This window comes from Alligator mississippiensis, chromosome 4 (genome assembly GCF_030867095.1).
Source record: "Alligator mississippiensis isolate rAllMis1 chromosome 4, rAllMis1, whole genome shotgun sequence".
In the NCBI taxonomy this organism is placed as follows: Eukaryota; Metazoa; Chordata; order Crocodylia; family Alligatoridae; genus Alligator; species Alligator mississippiensis.
This window is the reverse complement of record NC_081827.1, coordinates 219,414,996-219,432,427: the sequence shown is the minus strand read 5'-3', so window position 1 is coordinate 219,432,427 and position 17,432 is coordinate 219,414,996. Positions and strand designations below refer to the sequence as shown.

Here is a 17,432-nt window from a genome sequence, read left to right as displayed (position 1 = left end):
GAGTTTCCTAACAAATAACACTATATGCAGCTAGCAAAGTAGAAGGCATAAGGCAAGAACAGTTATTGCATACCTGAGCTGCTGGCAGTGTACACCCAGGAGCCTCAGCCCCAGCCCAAAGAATAGCTTGGGTAGCTCAGCAATGCAAGGCAAGGCATGCTGCCAGTTGTGGGATGACGTGCAAGGGTAGTATGAGAGGAGGCACGGGACCTCCTTTAAAATAGGGTGCAAAGAAAAAGAGAAGTTGGGGGGTGGGGGAGGGAGGGTGAGAAAATGAATGAACCAAGGAAAAGAAGGATCAATTATTAGGGAGGAGGCAAGAGGTTCCTAAAAACCCAGAACAAATTATTATAACATCACTGAAGGCCTAAGGACACTGGAGAGTCTTAAGGAAAGCAAAGATTAGATCAGCCAGGAATGGGGAGGTTTACATAAATGAAAGCCAAGGAGACATCTGGTATTAAGACCACAGAGGACTAAAACATCCAGGATAAGGTCAGGGAGAATTTAATAAAGGAAATAAAGGAAACGAAAGAAGACCAGAGAACTCAGAGAATTGAGGACTTGGAGAAGACGGACCCAAAACACTGACTGCTGTAAACATGGGAAGATTTTAAATAACTTCTGAACTTTGCACCAGCTGACAAGCAAACAGCAGGTAACTTGACAGAGCAAAGTAAGGAGAGGCAGGTAGCCAATGAACAGAATAGGGCAAGACTTTTATCACAACAGGGCTTTCCAATAAAAATGTTTTCAAGAACATAATTAGAGAGTTATTTGACAATCAGATCTTACCCATACACAGGATCGTAAATGTGGTATGATGCTGTGTAAGAATATCGCCAAAACTGCAAAAAATCAAATCAGTAAAAAAAAAAATGTTGTTGTTATCTCTGAAACACACTGCCTCTCAGTGCTTCCCTTAAGCCCACACATCATGGCATACTGCAGGGTAGTTTAATTTAAGAAAGCTGAGTCCATTAACAGTTTGACACCTTCCCACCTTCTGTAAGTGCTTCTTCATCTCATGTTGAATAATATGTTAGCACAATCTACAAAATGTCAGATGTAAAAAGATACACATCTGATTAAGCAATACATTAAAAGAATTACCTTTGTATAATTGCTTTCCAGTGCTATAAATTGTTTGTCAGCTGATAATGCATAATTTGAGGCATTAACTTTTTTCTGAAAAATAAAGAAGTTGATTAGATTCTGACAGACATAAACTAATGATTTGACACATTACATTTGCATCAATGTGGAAGTTTGAAAAATAACTGCATTTTACTTTGTTTTGGTATGTTACGTACCATTGTTCTATTAGTCAAAATCGTAGTTGAATAGTCATTATCAACGCTGTAAAGAATAATATTATTTTCTGAAGACTGATGAACATATTCATGACCTTAAAAACAGAATAAAAAAGGGACGAATTTATCTTTATGCAGAATATATCATGAAGAAAAAGTGTTGATCAGAGTGATGACCACTTTAGCAATTGATCAGGTCAATATAAAATAAGGTTCTTATACATTATAAAATAAGCTTTTAAAAAAGCTTTTAATAAAACCTTACACCTTATAAAATAAGCTTTATTCTATAGTCACATAACAGAGTTATGCAATGAACTGATTTTAGGACTCCAGGATATATATTGAGATTATGAAATACACCAATGTTAGTGTCATTACTTTAACAGCTAGGAGCCCAATATCTGCTGTCTATTATGATTGGCTAGTCACACCAGTATTTCAGTCCTTTATGGGTCCATATGATCAGATGTCTACTTTACAATCACTAAAGAAATTATCCAAAATCCAGGTTTAGGAATTCACCTGAACATTCTCCATTGTATACTGCCTTCGTAAGGAACTTTAGCAATGCATAATTGTTTAAAGCAAGTGACTATGTGCCAAATTTTGCCCTTAATTACAGTAGCTACCCCGTGAAGTTAATTGGCTTTTACATGGCTCCAAACATGTGAGTTACTGGATAAAAGATTCATAGGGAACAATGATATCATTGTTACTTCACGACTTTCAACAATGTAATCTGGAAAATAAGTCATTTAGTATGTGTTGTAGAAAAAGAGATGTTTAAAAAGGAGTTTAAAACATGTTTGGGTTGTTAATTTAAATATATATATATATATATATATATATATATATATATATATATATAAGCTTTTGATTTTACTTCAATCATGGTTTCATAGTTGTTAGGGGCTAGAAGGGACCTTACAGATCATCAGGGCCAGTCTCTGTGCAAATGGGACAGGAAAGACTGCTGGGATCAGATGATCTCACCAAGATGGGCGTCAAGACACTTTCTGAAGATCACCGGGGTGGATGACTGTACCACCTCTGGGGGGAGCCTGTTCCAAATCCTCGGCACTCAACTTGTAAAGAAGTTTTTCCTTATGTCTAGCTTGAAGCAATTTTCAATCAGTTTGTGACCATTATTTCTTGTCCTCCCCCAGGGGGTTTTGGTGAATAGATACTCCCTAAAGCCCTGATGTATGCCCCTGATATATTTATAGGCTGCCACCAAGTCCCATCTGAGTCTTCTCTTCTCCAGGCTGAACAGTCCCAAGTCTTTCAGCCTCTCCTCATATGACCTGGTCTTTAGGCCTCTAATCATGCATGTGGCCCTCCTGTGGATTCTCTCGAGCTTCTCTGCATCCTTCTTGAAGTGCAGTGCCCAGAACTGGATGCAGTACTCTAGCTGTCATCTCACCAATGCTGAGTAGAGCAGAAGGAAGACATCCTTTGCTTTGCTCGAGATGCCTCATAGATTCATAGATTGTAGAGTCGGAAGGGACCACAATGGATCATCGTGTCCGACCCCCTGCCCCTGGCAGGAAAGAGGACCGAGGTCAGATGACCCCAGCCAGGTGACTATCTAGCCTCTTCTTGAAGACATCCAAGCTAGATGAAAGCACCACCTCTCTTGGAAGCCCATTCCAGATCCTGGTCACCCTTACTGTGAAAAAATTCTTCCTAATATCTAACCTAAATCCACTCTCAACAAGTCACTCCCTGGGGCGCCTTAGTAAACAGCACGTCCCCTATTCCCCGTTGACCTCCCCTAATAAATTTATAGGTGGCCACAAGATCTCCCCTCAATTGTCTCTTCTGAAGGCTGAAGGGATTCAGCTCTCTCAACCTCCCGCTGTAGGGTCTTTCCTGAAGGCCACTAATCATGTGAGTGGCCCTCCTCTGGACCCTTTCCAGATTCTCTGCGTCCCTCTTGAAGTGTGGCGCCCAAAACTGGACACAGTACTCCAGCTGTGGCCTGACCAGTGCGCCATAGAGGGGGAGCATCACCTCCTTTGCTCTATTAGTCATGCACCTACTAATGCATGACAAGGTGCGATTGGCCTTGTTGGTGGCCTCATTACACTGCCAGCTCATGTTCATCTTGGAGTCAATTATGACTCTAAGATCCCTCTCTGCCTCCGAGCTGCTGAGAAGGACACTCCTCAACCTATAGGTGTGCTGGGGATTCCTCCTTCCCAGGTGGAGTACCTTACATTTATCTTTATTAAATCGCATCCTATTTCTCTCTGCCCATTGGTCCAACCTGTACAGGTCGGCCTGAATCTGCTCCCTGCCCTCCAGTGTACTAACTTTACCCCATAACTTGGTATCATCAGTGAACTTGGAGAGGGTGCTCTCCATGCCCTCGTCCAAATGGCTGATGAAGATATTAAATAATACCGGTCCAAGGACTGAACCCTGCGTGACCCCACTGCCCACCTCCCTCCAGCTCTTCCAGGAGCTCCTTAACTATTTCAGAACTAACGGTAGGTGGACTGGTGCCATGTGGACATCCGTCAATGATCGAGGTGGGGGAATTGGCTTGGTCAGTACTTAGAAATACTGAAGTGAAAAACTCATTGAAGAGCTCTGCCTCGGTGGATGTATGCCAGTGTTTGATTAACTCTGCCAGCTACGGCATTGCTTTGGTGGCTCATATTCATTTTGTTGTCAGTCATGACATCCAGGTCTCATTCAGTTGTGGTGCTGGCAAGCATAGCGCTGCCGAGCCTCTGTATTGTGGACTATTTCTTCCCAGATGGAGCATCTTACATTTCTTTGTGTTAAATGACATCAGATTGAGGTCTGCCCATCTCATGAACCTGTCCAGGTCACCCTGTATTGCCAGCCTGTCTTCAAGCATGACCATGCTCCCCAATAGTTTGGTGTTTGCTAATTTGCTTATAATACCCAAATCCAAATCATTGATAAACATGTTGAAGAGCACTGGTCTGAGTACTGAAACCTGAGAGATGCCACTGGTCACCTTCTGCTATGATGACTCAGTTTCATCAATCAATACCCTTTGGGTCCTACCACGGAGCCAGTTACCTAGCCACCAGACGGTAAAGTAGTTGAGGCCGTATTTTCCCAATTTAACCTTAGGACATTTGGAGACAGGTCAAAGGCACTTTTGAAGTCCAGGTATATGACATCAACCTCACTTCCCCTATCCAGGTGGTGAGTTACCTGATTGTAGAAGGAAATGAGGTTGGTCTGGCATGACTTGCCCATAATGATGCTGTGTTGGCTATCCTTCAGAATACTGCCTTCACTTAGTCTATATGTAATGGATTCTTTGATAAATTTTCTCCAGGATTTTACCAGGGATTGAGGTCAAATGTATTGGCCTGTAATTTCCTCGGTCCTCCCTTTACCCTTTCTTAAAGATAGGTACCACATTGGCCTTTTTCCAGTCTTCTGGGACCTCTCCCAAGTGCCATGAGTCTTCAAATAACTTTGCCGTGCAATGACGTCAGCCAGTTCTTTTAGCACTCCTGGGTGTAGTTCATTAGGTCCTGCTGACTTGTAGATATTTAGCCTTTCTAAGTGTTCCTCCACAAGATCTATGCCAACTATGGGAGGGTGATCACCCCCACCTTGATTATCCTATATCCTGTCAAGCAGGCTAACACCCAGGTGGAATACCAACATGAAGTATTCCTTCAGGAGTTCAGTTTTGTCCTGTGTGTCAGTTATCAGCTGTCCTTTTTCATTCATCAGGGGCCCTATGCTTCCCTTATTCTTTTTTTAACTTCCTACATATCTAAAGAAGGACTTTTTGTTGTCCTTGATTCCAGTTGCCAATTTGTATTTGGTTTGTGCTTTTGCTGTCCTGATCTGCTCCCTACAGGTGCGGGCTGTTTCTGAATACCTCTCTTGGTAGTTATTCCTGACTTCCATCCCGTGTAGGCTTCTCATTTTAATTTCAGGATATCCGTGACTTCCCTCTTGAGCCAAGGGGGTCTCCCAGCTCTTTTGTTTGCCTGTCTTGTGAAAGGGAATGGACTTCCTTTGAGCTTTTAGGATCACTTCCTTGAAGAACAACCACTCTTCTTGTACTCCCTTTCTCATCGGACTATGGTCCTGCAGAGCCTCACCAAGCAATCTCCCGAGTTTGTGAAAATCAGCTTTCCTAAAATTATGGATTTCTACCTTATTGGACAATTTCCCTGACTTACAGTAAATGAGGAAAGCAATCATCTCATGGTCACTGTTGACCAGTTTCCCTTCAATCCTCAGGGTGCTCACTAGATCGTCCCTTTTTGCCAGAACCAAGTCTAGGAGCACCTTGCCCTGGTTGGCCCGTAGACTTCCTGAGTTAGATAGAGCTCCTCCATACAAGTAAGCAAACTTTGTGAGTAATCAGATCTAGCTCAGTGCTCATTCCATGAGCAGCTCTGTGATAATCAGCTCTGTGATAACTCTGTGACATTAACTTCCAAAGAAAAAGTTGTGGCGATCTCCATCCCCTTCAGAAGCTGATCAACAATTTCCCTTCCTAGTAGATAATGGTTATGGAAAAAAAAGCCAGATGGAAAACCTATGAAAAGATTCACAATATTAAAAGTATTTAAAAGCATTTATCACTGTAAATAAAACTAAGAAATCAAAAAAAAAAACAATCAGGGAATTGAATTACAGATTTAGATGTTAAAGATCTTAAACAACTTGGACTTTATGCTTTAACTAAAAGGTATCATTTTAGATCCAAAAAATGATGCGTATTATTTCCTGGCAAGTTATTTCTATAATGATACATAGGAATCTAATAAGAGGCTTCCAAAATGAATGAACACTGTCTTAGAATGAGCTACATAGGTTCCTTCATAGCACCACAAATGGCCAATCATAAAATTGTAATTACTGTAGGAAAGATCTTATGAGAATACAGATTAATTCTAAAATTATGGCTATAGCTGACCTGGAAGCACATTATGTATTTAGAATGGTTTTTATGCCTTTATCTGTTGTGACCCAGCTCCATGGTTCATGCCTTTTTTCCTGGGTGAGAGTAACTGCTAACACCAACACAGAGAAGCAAGCACAGGTGTAGCGCCTAGCACAATGGGCCTCAAAATGAACGAGATCTTTACATGTTACTACAGTATTCAAGTTAACAACAACCCAGTGTGTTTTCTTGATGTATCTACTAGGAACATCATTACTTACAGGTACTTCAGACACATGTCCTTAATAATACTTAACTTCACATATATATTTAATCAAGAATTTTCTCTGAGCCAAATCTTTTAACTCTTAAGCAAAGCCTGAGCAAATTGACTTCATTCAAAGGAACTCCTATAAGAGCATAGAATATAGGACTGCTTATAGGGTAATATACTACCCAATGTGAACAGCAACAGAAGAGTTGAGCCATCCAGAAACGGCTACTTACTAAGTGCCCATGGAAATAATAAATGTTCAGCAAAAACCAAGAAGGAAAGAAAGCAGATTCCTTAAAGGATGGATGACAACTCAGGTGCTTCTAACAGAGTAACAAGACAATGGAGCCCCTATAAATTGATTAATGATTCAGAACACTCTTTTTGCCACAGGAGTAGATACTTCAGCTTTCTCGAATCACTGCCATGGAAGAGTTAGACTCAGCTGTAATTCTGTACCATTAATACAGCAGTTGCAACAGCTAAAGAAAAAGTAACTTTCCTGATTCTGTGTAAACTGTCCAGGAAACATGCATAAAAAAGGTTGTATGAACTCCCCTCAAAAGAAAAAAGAAAAAGAAAAAGAAGTCTTCACTTACCTGAAACCCAGTATGGAGAAAATGTTTTATACTGAAAATTTCCATTCAAATAATCCTGTAATGTAAGAGCCCTAGGACTCTCATCTGGGTTGGAAACTGTAGATACAAGACAGATGGTTGTTATTAAAAACTTTGTGTGGATCAGCAGTCCTTTCTAGCTGAGAGTCTCTTCTCCCTTTTTTCATGAATTTAGTATTAGTGATTAGCCCTGAGAATGTAGTATTCTATTTATTCATAGATCAGGCACTGCAGAATCTGCCAAGCGACAGCTTCCTAGCACTGAACTGACAATATCCTTCAAATTTTTGGAGAAGCTGCCTCTAGGAATATATAAATAAGAACTTGACTGAGATTGATTCATTTCATATACACAGGGATGGCCTTAGGTACCAATGGCAATGGAAACCCTCTTTGTTATACTTTCCAGGTTTAAAATGGGCACGCGTCTCATGGACTTGTGCAGGATGACTAGTATTTTTAAATATATGCCACCAAAGAGCATTTAAGTCACTACCAACCTAAAGGTAAAATACTCTATGCCATAAAAGTCCCTATAACTATCCAATCTTTTCCTCACAAGCTTTTCAGTGTTCTTCTAACAATTGTTAAGAGGTGGACATAAGACTTGAAAAGCCATAATCACCTGTATTTGTTTATTAGGGTAGTCACAAGAAGCAAGAGACAAATTCACAGAGGACAATAGATAAAGGAAAATTTCAAGAATCTAACAAACTGAATTTCAAACATTAAGTGAATGGTAGAAGATTGGTTCTTCTCCCCTAACTTCATCTTTCTGATTCCGCTGCACAGTCATGACTGCTACCACATTACTTCTCCCAAACAGGCTATGTATATTCATAAATGTTTCTGAATGGTACTCAGTGATGTACTCTCCATTTTCCTCTATAATATACCTGAAGTGCATCATTTCCAACCTGGGAAAGGCCTGTTCGCCTATAGTAAGATGAAAAATACTGAGTAATACCATTGTCCATGATTTTGCTTACCAGTGCTGGAGCTGAGAATTGAGTTGGCTTACTGATATTAATTGCAACAGCATTGAGCTCCCACACAGACAGGGAAATGGCTGGATGGGCTTCGTGGAACCGAAGCATTCAGAAATGAGTCAACCCAGAAGTTAAGGAGGAGACAAGACTGAACTGAACAGTACAAATGAGCTGCCAGATAGTAGGGGAGTGGGCCTTGTTAATACTTGCTGTGTAACTACTGTCTTGGGAAAAGGGGTTGAGCTGGAAGCAGAGGCTGGGCTGCAATTTGACTGTGTGTGCAGTGAACAGGGAGGGGAGAGTTAGCTCTGAGCTTTACATCTCCAGTCAGTTAGTTCCAAGCAAGATTCTTTAGCAGTTCAGGCAGAAGAGTTGTTTTTGTTGGCCAGCCAAGCCAGGACAAGTACAGCATGAGGAACAACTATTTGTTTACTCATTCACTGTTGCAAAACCCAATTTATAATGATTTTGGAAGAGAGATAGATTTTCTAATACTTTGTTACAACCTGCTGCAATTAACTTCTCTCAAAGACCCCAAGTTTAATTTTCAAGCCAGTCCCTGAGTTACAAACTGCCTATTCAAGATACTTTTGTTATAAAAACAATGCACAAAGTTGTGGCTATTTATTTTTAATATTTTTTAAAAGTGAAAACAAATTGAGTGACTCTTCCAGTCATATAGTCTGAATGGGCAGACAGTAATACTTAAATACCAAGCTAAGGAATATGAGACTTTTCATGGCAAATTTCTGAAAAACAAAAACAAGGGTTGCTCTGATAGAGATTTTGGGGGCCGATACCGATAGCCCATTTTTAAGGAGGCATATTGACTGATACTGATCCAATTTCCAGTACAGCTGCATGCAGCTGGTAAATCCGTTGTGGTGGAAGGGGAGGGGGGCAAGAAGGGACATGGGGGGGCGCAGATCAATGCCCCCCGTGGTGAGGATGGGGGCAGGGGTAAGCGCTGCCCAGCCAGGGCAGGGCATGGGACAGAGCCATGGCTCATTTGGGGGGGAGGGGGGGCAGCTCTGACAGCTGCACACACCCCAGGAGGGCATGGTGGGGCATGTGCCCCCAAATCTGCACAGGGCGGGGCAGGCAGACTGCAGCTGCGGCCTGGAGCCTGGGCTGAACTGAGCTGTTCTCAGTGGGGGCTGGGCTCGGTATGGTGGCTATGGAGGGGGTTGCAGCCACCCCAAATTTTGCCTTAGTGCTGCTCTTAGCACCGATGCCTGCCTGGTGCAGCCCCAGCTCAATGCTCCACCTCTACCCACACGCTGGGAAGAGCTGGGGCTGCACTGGGCAGGCATCAGTGCTGCCAGTGGGGCTATGGTGAAATTTGGGGTGGTTGCAACCCCCTCTGTAGCCCCCGCTCTGAGCCCAGCTCCCACCAAGACGAGCCCGGTGCAGCCCTGGCTCTAGCTGGCAGCTGCAGCCCACCCTGCGCACCCTGTGCAGATCTTGAAGCACACAGCCCACCATGCCCTCCTGGGGTCTGCGCAGTGGCGGGAGCAGCAGCATCGTCTCATGCCCCACCCTGCCCGCTGGGTTGCACCTGCCCCCTCCCTCACTACAGGGGGTGTTGATCTGTCCCCCCCACACTCCTTCCCTCCCCCCTCCCCTTCCACCACAACAGCCTTACCAGCTTCATGCAGCTCTTCACACTGCTGGGCTGTGCTCCTCACTGCCTGAGTACTGCGCTGCAGCTTCACACACACACGTACAAGCATTTATCAGTCAAATTATCGGCCACATTGGGCCGATTTCCGATACAGCCCATTTTCTTTATATTGGTATTGATCCAATATCGGACTGATGTATCAGTGTACTTCTTGCAAAAAACCACCAAAAATGAGAATTTCACACCAGAAAGTCTGTACAACACAGTTAATCTTCAGGTGGGAAAAAGAAGCTTTATGATAAGGACAACTCAGTTCAACGCCTTAATTAGCAGCTCTCCAGTTTCTGGAATCTCCTGGACTTATTCTGCTTCCAGTGAAATCAATGGGAATTTTGCCATGGCTTTCAATGAGGCAGCACAGAGAACATTTCTCTTACTTCATCCTGGTTTTATTTATTTATGTTTTTCTTGCTTCAGATCTCACAAACAAAGATAATCCAATTGACATGAGTTTCTACACTAGAGTTTTACATTTTGCCTTATTACAGGCTCGTCTCTCTGTTGAAGCTAGATATTTGCTTCCTGCAAAACTTTTCTCTGTATTTACTTTTATGGGGTACTTTGTGCATGGCTTTTCTGCTAAGTAGCTATTACTTACTGGAGAATACACATGTCAGGTTGACTGGTGACACTGGTTTTGTCTGCACTAGTGCAGAAGAAAACTGTCAGACCTAATGAAGTGAATGCCAATCCACAGTCAAAAACATACCAGTACCAAAAACTCTGTGAGTCGTAATAAAGCTCAGAAAATATCTAGAAGTTTATAAAAAGTTAATCCCCTTTGACTAAAACATGATAGGATTTTACTGAGAAGAGAGGAGAAACAAACAATTACGAATTCTCATTAGTTTTAAATGATTTCCAAGAAGAATAAAATTTTACATCACTTCCCCATAGTAAATAAATCGTAATTTTAAATGTTTTTAATATGGTTATGTAAGAGTGACCTGAGGAAGAATGTCTTGCATTTAAAAGCTTGCCTAACTATATTCTGACTACACAGTTGGTCCAATAAAAGATACCACCCTAAGAAATCCTTGCCTCTCTTTAATGCCTTATATTTTTAGCTTAAATTTTCCATTTGGATTCTGTTTTTATCATAGTTATAAACCCATTATTAAGACTTATTGTCACCACTGTGTTTTCTAGGGGCCAAAACCTGAAGTCCTATATGATTCTGTAATAAGGCAAAAGCCTTGTATGGTTTTTGCATTTGTTAAAAGTCAATAAAGAATCTGAAGGAGATTTTTTTTCTAAACATATATACAATATCACTGTTAAGTTTATTATGTCCTATCGTCTTCATTTTCACATGAGCTAAAATTTTAAGGATTTTGTTAACCATGTTCCTTTCAAGTCTGATGAGTTAGTGCAAGTGCCAATGAATTGCAAAATTACATGTCCATTTCTACTTTAATTTCTAGCATCCCACTTCAAGAAAGCTGAATGTAAGTGTTTCTCACTTGATTACTTATTCATTTGAATGGTTATTTCTAAGCAACTGAAGATACACATAAATGATTTAATTAGAGAGGCAGCTTTAATTATTTGCATTTTTCTAACTCCTTTTCTATAACCAAAGATCATTTCTATAATTTGAAATTGTGTTCCACAAAGAAATAATGTGTCTTCATTTACTCCTCATCTTTCTAGTCTTTCTATATTCTTTACTTCCCTTCATGTCCTCATGTTAGAGTCTGTTTCTGGGCCAGATCTGCTCAGGTCCAAATTTCTAAAATCAAATTAAATTTTACCAACCCTTATTTTAGTTTCTCCAGTGTTGAAAACAATGTTTGTCAATCAGTCTCTTGAGGTGTCTGCAGCTTCTTTCAAGGATGCTGCAGGGTGCCACAGAATGTCATTATTGTTAGGTTTGGAAATGTTATTTACAAGTCCAACCCAGAGCTTTCAAACAGAAATTCATATTATTAAAAAACTTTCTTTCTGTTGTGGTCTTCCTGAGTTCTTTTCAACAGAAAAAATGCTCTAATATTTTTTCCATAGTCAAAAAATGAGTGAAAACTAAGTGCTAGCTTTCTCTGAGGAGTGTCTCAGGTCTCATGAGGGGTGCCTCAAGTCTAAAAAGGTTGAGAACCACTGATTTAAATATATGGTAGCATTTAAGAATGCTTCACATGTTTATAGTACCATAAAAACATCAAATAACTAATCCTCACAACATCTATCCAAATTAGGTAAGTGTTATTCCCATTGCTTAGCTAGAGAAATGGGGAACAGTTGTGAAGTGACCTACCCAAGAAATGAGGAGCAGAGCAAAGAGTAGAAACCAAAGGCTTCTGACTCTGAACACTGCCCTTTTTACTTCACAGCATACTGTCTTAATTTTAAATCTCTGTAGGCCAGCAATTCTCAGCCAGGATGCTGTGACACCTTGGGGTGTTTTGAGATTATTTCAAAGGATGCCACACAACGTTAGTACTCTTAGATGTGCAAACATGATTCATGAGAGAAGCCCAGAGATTCCAAAAAGAAATCCATATTGTTAAAAGCACCTATTGGTATCTCTCTGAGTTATCTGCAACAGAAGAATTGCTTTATTATTTTTCTCTAGTTAAAAAAACCCCAAAACCTAAGAGTTGGCATTTTCTGAGTGATGTCTAGAGTCTAACGAGGGGTGCCTTGAGTTTGAGAAAGGTAGAGAATCACTGCTATAGGCCTTCTGCCTTCTGTAGTAATTCTTTGGGCCCATAACATCAAGTCATCACAACAGTGCGCTCTACAGCATGTTATAAGGCCTCTACCCTTGACATCTGCTCTACATTTTAAACGGTAATGACAGCTAGCTATTGATGCATTTAAATATTGTTTTATGTACATAGGTAACTGTGACAATACATGGTCATAAGTATTGTGTGCAATCTCTACAGATTGCACATTTTGTCTCAAGATGCAATTTGTGGGTCAAACATCTGTCCTACAGTTTCATCCCTGGTCTGTGAGATTAAAAAAGAGAACTCCAAAATGAAGATTAAACACTAAGATTAAAAACACGCCACACTGGTGTTCTGCTCAGATTATCATGGCCATATTATTATTCCAAAATATGACATTTAAACATCTGTGTGTGAAGCTTTTCAGAGCACTGGTGAGACAGCAGAGGTCAACACACAGGGAGCCATTACAGCTCTACATGGTCTTTATAGCAAGTAAAAACTGCCTTTTCTCTCAGGTTCTTCTGCAGCTGGGAATCAGTACCTGGATGAAGAGGAATGGCTAAAGCTGGCCAACATCCTGCACCTTCTGAGTTAATTGCTGTCAGACTGCTAAACTGCTTCTCATTCTTGGGGACATTCTGTACTTTTCATTATTACTGGACCTCTGAAGAGCAGAGCGGCAAAACACATCCATTCCCATTTGTAATTTAAATAATTCTGCCCAATCCTATCACAGACCTGTAAACTACATCTTTGTGACTGCTAAGATGGGTTATTACAACTCCTATTTAGGAATGAAAAGTCACACCTTGACACTGCTCAAACTAGCTAAAACGTAGCAGCTCACCTGTTTTGCAACACAGATTACTACAAACACATCACTTCAGAGCTTCACACTTAGCAACGGCTCCTCAATGGACATAAATCCAGACAGAAGTCTCAATTCTGATCTTCAAATCCCCTCATCGGCATGGCATGTCTACATGTGCATTAATGAGCTTTAGTTAATGCGCATTCAATCTAGTACCTCTCCAGGCATTTATAGATGTGCTCTGGGAGTCAGGGAAGGCACTCTAATTAGAGCAACTCCAAGAGCCATTCTAATTAAAGTGCCTGGAGTGTCTCGTGTATCAGTGTCCCTGTGCTTCAAATTGTCAGCGGGGGCACTTTATCTAAAGCTTGTTGAACAAGCTTTAGATAAAACACCCCTGTTGCCATTTTGAAGTGTGGGGCTGCTGATACACAAGATGTGGGAGACTTTTGGAGTGCGCTAATTGCCATGCTTCAGCAGACTCGATTAATCAAGACAGTGGAATTACAAGTTGGGACATGATCTCTGCTAGTGTTTAGGCACCTTCCATTGTGAGGTACTAAGAAAATGCACATTTGCCTGTCTTAATGTGCATTAACTAAAGAGCATAGTTTTTTTAAGTGACACAATGCACATTAGCCTATTTTAATGCATATTAACTAAATAGCACATTTTAGTGGCACTTTAATATGCATTAAAATAGGTTAATACCCATTAAAGTGCACATGTAGACACACTTGGTTCTTACTACCTGAGAAATTCCCTCTCCCTTCATAACCCCAAGGCCTTATGCTGCTTCATTCCACAGAAATAATGAAACTGTCAGCCATAAGTGCAGGAGAAATAACATTCACAATAGCTAGGGATTATCTAGACATAAGAAACTAATGGACTTCATTACTGCTGAGGCTGAATGAAAAACTCATTTCTTATTTTACTCCTGTCAGTGAGTTAAAACCCCAGCTCCCAAACAAACAAACCAAACCAGCAAAACATCCTGTAAAATAGTAAAGCTAGTTTCCTGTTAGGTTGGGAATAAGGAAAAGACAGGCTTTCACTGCTATTTCCATTTTTAACTCTTTAGGAGGCACTTAACTCAGCTGCTATGGTAAAGGGGTTATGTAAATACCTATATTAGAGTGCTTCATTGAGCTCTCTCACATGGAAAACTTATCTGGGCTATCAAGCCAGTGCTACTTCAGTATCACTTAAGACCATGCCTATTCCAAATGTCATACAAAATGTTTTTAATAAAGCACTGTGGCAATCTAAGACCTGCTCCTTCCCTGAAACAGGCTCAAAAAAGCTCTTGGTGTATCAGACAAGCTGTTATTCAGTTGCTGGTAAACTACTGAAGCAATCTATTAAATAATGTTTTATTAACAACTGTTGTTATATCAATATATATTTGTAAATATTCACAAATTGTTCACTCCTACCCTCCTCCCTAAAAGCAATCAACTGGTAATTGATTTGAAAAATATCTTTTACAATTATTATTTACCTAATACAAGTTCACCATAGTCAAAGCTAATGACTAACAGATCATGAGAGTGTCATTACCCCAAAGGCAAATGATACAAGTAACATGGCTATGATGGATTATAAGAATTACTTTTGCAGGCCTGTCAAAGCATATTATTTGTCATGCACAATAAAGTTGTCAGGTTATTTTTACTTGAAAGAACTCCTAGCATGTTCCTCTCTCTCCAGGAACCTTACCTGTCAGTGCAAGATTCCCTTAGCCATAACAATACCAAGGAGACAATCCTGAAAAAAGTTTTGTAAGCAATCTTATAAATATTTAAAGTGACTCTACCAAACTTTTAAAAAAACATCCCCTTACCTCTTGATGGAAGTAGTATAATACCCATGATGAATAAGGAAAGAACAAGGCATATGATCACTCCAAATATGACTTTTAGCCGAGTCTGCAGGACAGAAACAAGCAATAATCATCATCTACTTCAATAATATGAAGTAGTTAGTTCATGGCTTGACATGTAACCAGAAACCCCCTCCCCAAAAGCAAGAATATCCTTTTCCTATTTGATTACTGACACCGATTCAAGAAATGAACACAGAACTCCTGCATCATATTTGAAACTGTCTTTCTTTTTGTCTGAAGCAAAAACTTACAGACCAGAGCCTGGCCTTATGCAACAACAGAAAGTTTAGACTGACAAATTCGGTATTTAAAGGCTGAATTCAGTTTGTGTACAGACCTTCATTTTTCCAGATATAGTCCAAAACAATGCAAATTCTCTCTTTGTGAGTCGGTCAGCAGATCTAAGAAAGGAGTTTGAAAAGGCAGTGTCTGATTTCAGAGGCCAAACCTTAGTCAGACTTATTTTTTATGCATTTTTCAAACGTGTGCCAAATTTCAAGGGTTTTGTGTAAAATTAGAAACAGATTTTTTGGGGCGGTTCTTGGCTTTAAAATAAAATGTGTGTGGCTATGGGTTAGTAGTTACATCTTTCTCAGCAGTTGGTAAGCTGTACCCAACTTCTGCTTATGTTAACTTGTGGGTTTTATGACTCATCAGTAAGTTTGGTACACTTTTTTTTGTTTTGTTTTGTCTGAACAGTATTTACAGTATATTTTGGTAATTTTTCATGTTTTATCACTCACAATGACTTTATTACTGCTCTCAATAGAGTAACAAGGTAAGAGAAAACAAAGTGTCTCTTTTTATTACACTTTTATGTTCCATTTTTGGAAAAAGAAAAAAGACTATAAAGGAAATGCACAGAGAGTAAGAAATACAAAGTCATTTATCACTTTTAAGCATCTTTTTGTCATGTGAATAAAAAGAAAATCCTGAGAAAATGGTGACTAGCATAGACTGAGCAAGGAAATGGGTAGTGACCTGATGTACATTTACAAATAGTTTATTTTATTTAGCGCTCTAAAGTGAGGTCAATTAAAGAAAAGTTTAACATTGATAAGTTTAAAGAGAATCCTTACCAGAGACAGGAAAAAACCAGAGTAGATAAAATTATGCCATTGTAATTAGAGTGTAAGTTATACTTAGACTGCTTTTTCAATGTCTCTAGCATTAGTGTAGCATCCCACCAGTGACAGACAAACATGGTAATGCTTGGGTTGGCTCATGACCACTATTTTTATTTTTATATTGTTGTGCCCTACCTGGAAATTAGAAAAACTCTGTGTGTAGACTCAGCTAGCAAGGTCATGTCAGATCCATTCAAACATGGAGGACACTACTTCCTTGTGGCTAAGCTGGAGACAATATAAAACCCTCCTGCAATTTATGGAGACTCTGCATTAATTATAAATATCTTCATATTTGGAACAGATCATCCTGAATTCAGTTGTTTGTGACCACAAAGTGCATCTACCACGTAGTATGAGGATGATGTTTATGTGGGTATTCAAAACCTTGTTCTACTTGTAGATTGCAGGAGGTTAGAAAACCATGGGTTAAATTATGTGATGTAACTTGGGAAACCCACCTGGCCTTATTGAGTGATGGAAGCCTGACTTAATCTGCTCCTGGGTAGCTGCACACCGGAGCTGCTCAGAATCTGCTGCCGACTGCATGGCTTTGCCTCTTCTGTATGCATGGCTCTCTAGGTTCCTTCTCTGTCCACAGCGTGCCCCACACTCTCAATCACTCAGCTGGTGCTGTGCCAAGTCAGTCACTAATTAAGCACATTTTTATTTTTCCCTCAGTGCTTAAAATATTTAGTAGGGGAAATTTAGACCTCAGAAAGATGCTTCTGAACAGATGATCACTTCTGGTGCCTCTGCCAAAGAACCAGTCATGACATTTTCAGCTCATTACTTCAGCATGAAACTGGACCAACTGCTCAAGTCTCTCGCACCCAGTTTACAGCATTTGCTAGGACAGACTGCTGGGATGCAACCATATATTATTATGCAAGAGGGAGCCTCCCTGTCCTTTGGATCCTGCTCCTCCTTACAGTCATGAAACGCAGCAGGGATGGGCATGTCACTCTCAAAAGACTTGGCGTAAAGCAACACAGCAGTGAAGATCTTACATTTTAAGAGGCAGATGACTGAAGATTCAACAGACTTCTGTTTGATAGGCATATAGAGGACCTTCTTTCTTGCAGGCAAGAGATGGGTCACTATGCTCTAGAGAAGCAGCTGGTAGGGGCTGTCTAGCAAAGCTGAGCCGAGTT

General features: G+C 40.4%; 1 protein-coding gene across 1 annotated transcript in view; it reads right to left on the bottom strand.

Annotated features, from left to right (window-relative positions):
• Nucleotides 1–15,698, bottom strand: part of FAP (fibroblast activation protein alpha) — a 61,406-nt gene extending 45,708 nt beyond the window's left edge. The window contains exons 1-6 of the mRNA XM_006277995.4: nt 15,489–15,698; nt 15,110–15,194; nt 7,087–7,182; nt 1,314–1,408; nt 1,114–1,188; nt 796–848 (exon numbers count right to left, since the gene is read on the bottom strand). Coding sequence (XP_006278057.2) covers nt 796–848; nt 1,114–1,188; nt 1,314–1,408; nt 7,087–7,182; nt 15,110–15,194; nt 15,489–15,494 — 410 coding nt within the window. The 5' untranslated portion in view covers nt 15,495–15,698. The remainder of the gene's footprint in view (nt 1–795; nt 849–1,113; nt 1,189–1,313; nt 1,409–7,086; nt 7,183–15,109; nt 15,195–15,488) is intronic.
• Nucleotides 15,699–17,432: the final 1,734 nt, after the last annotated feature.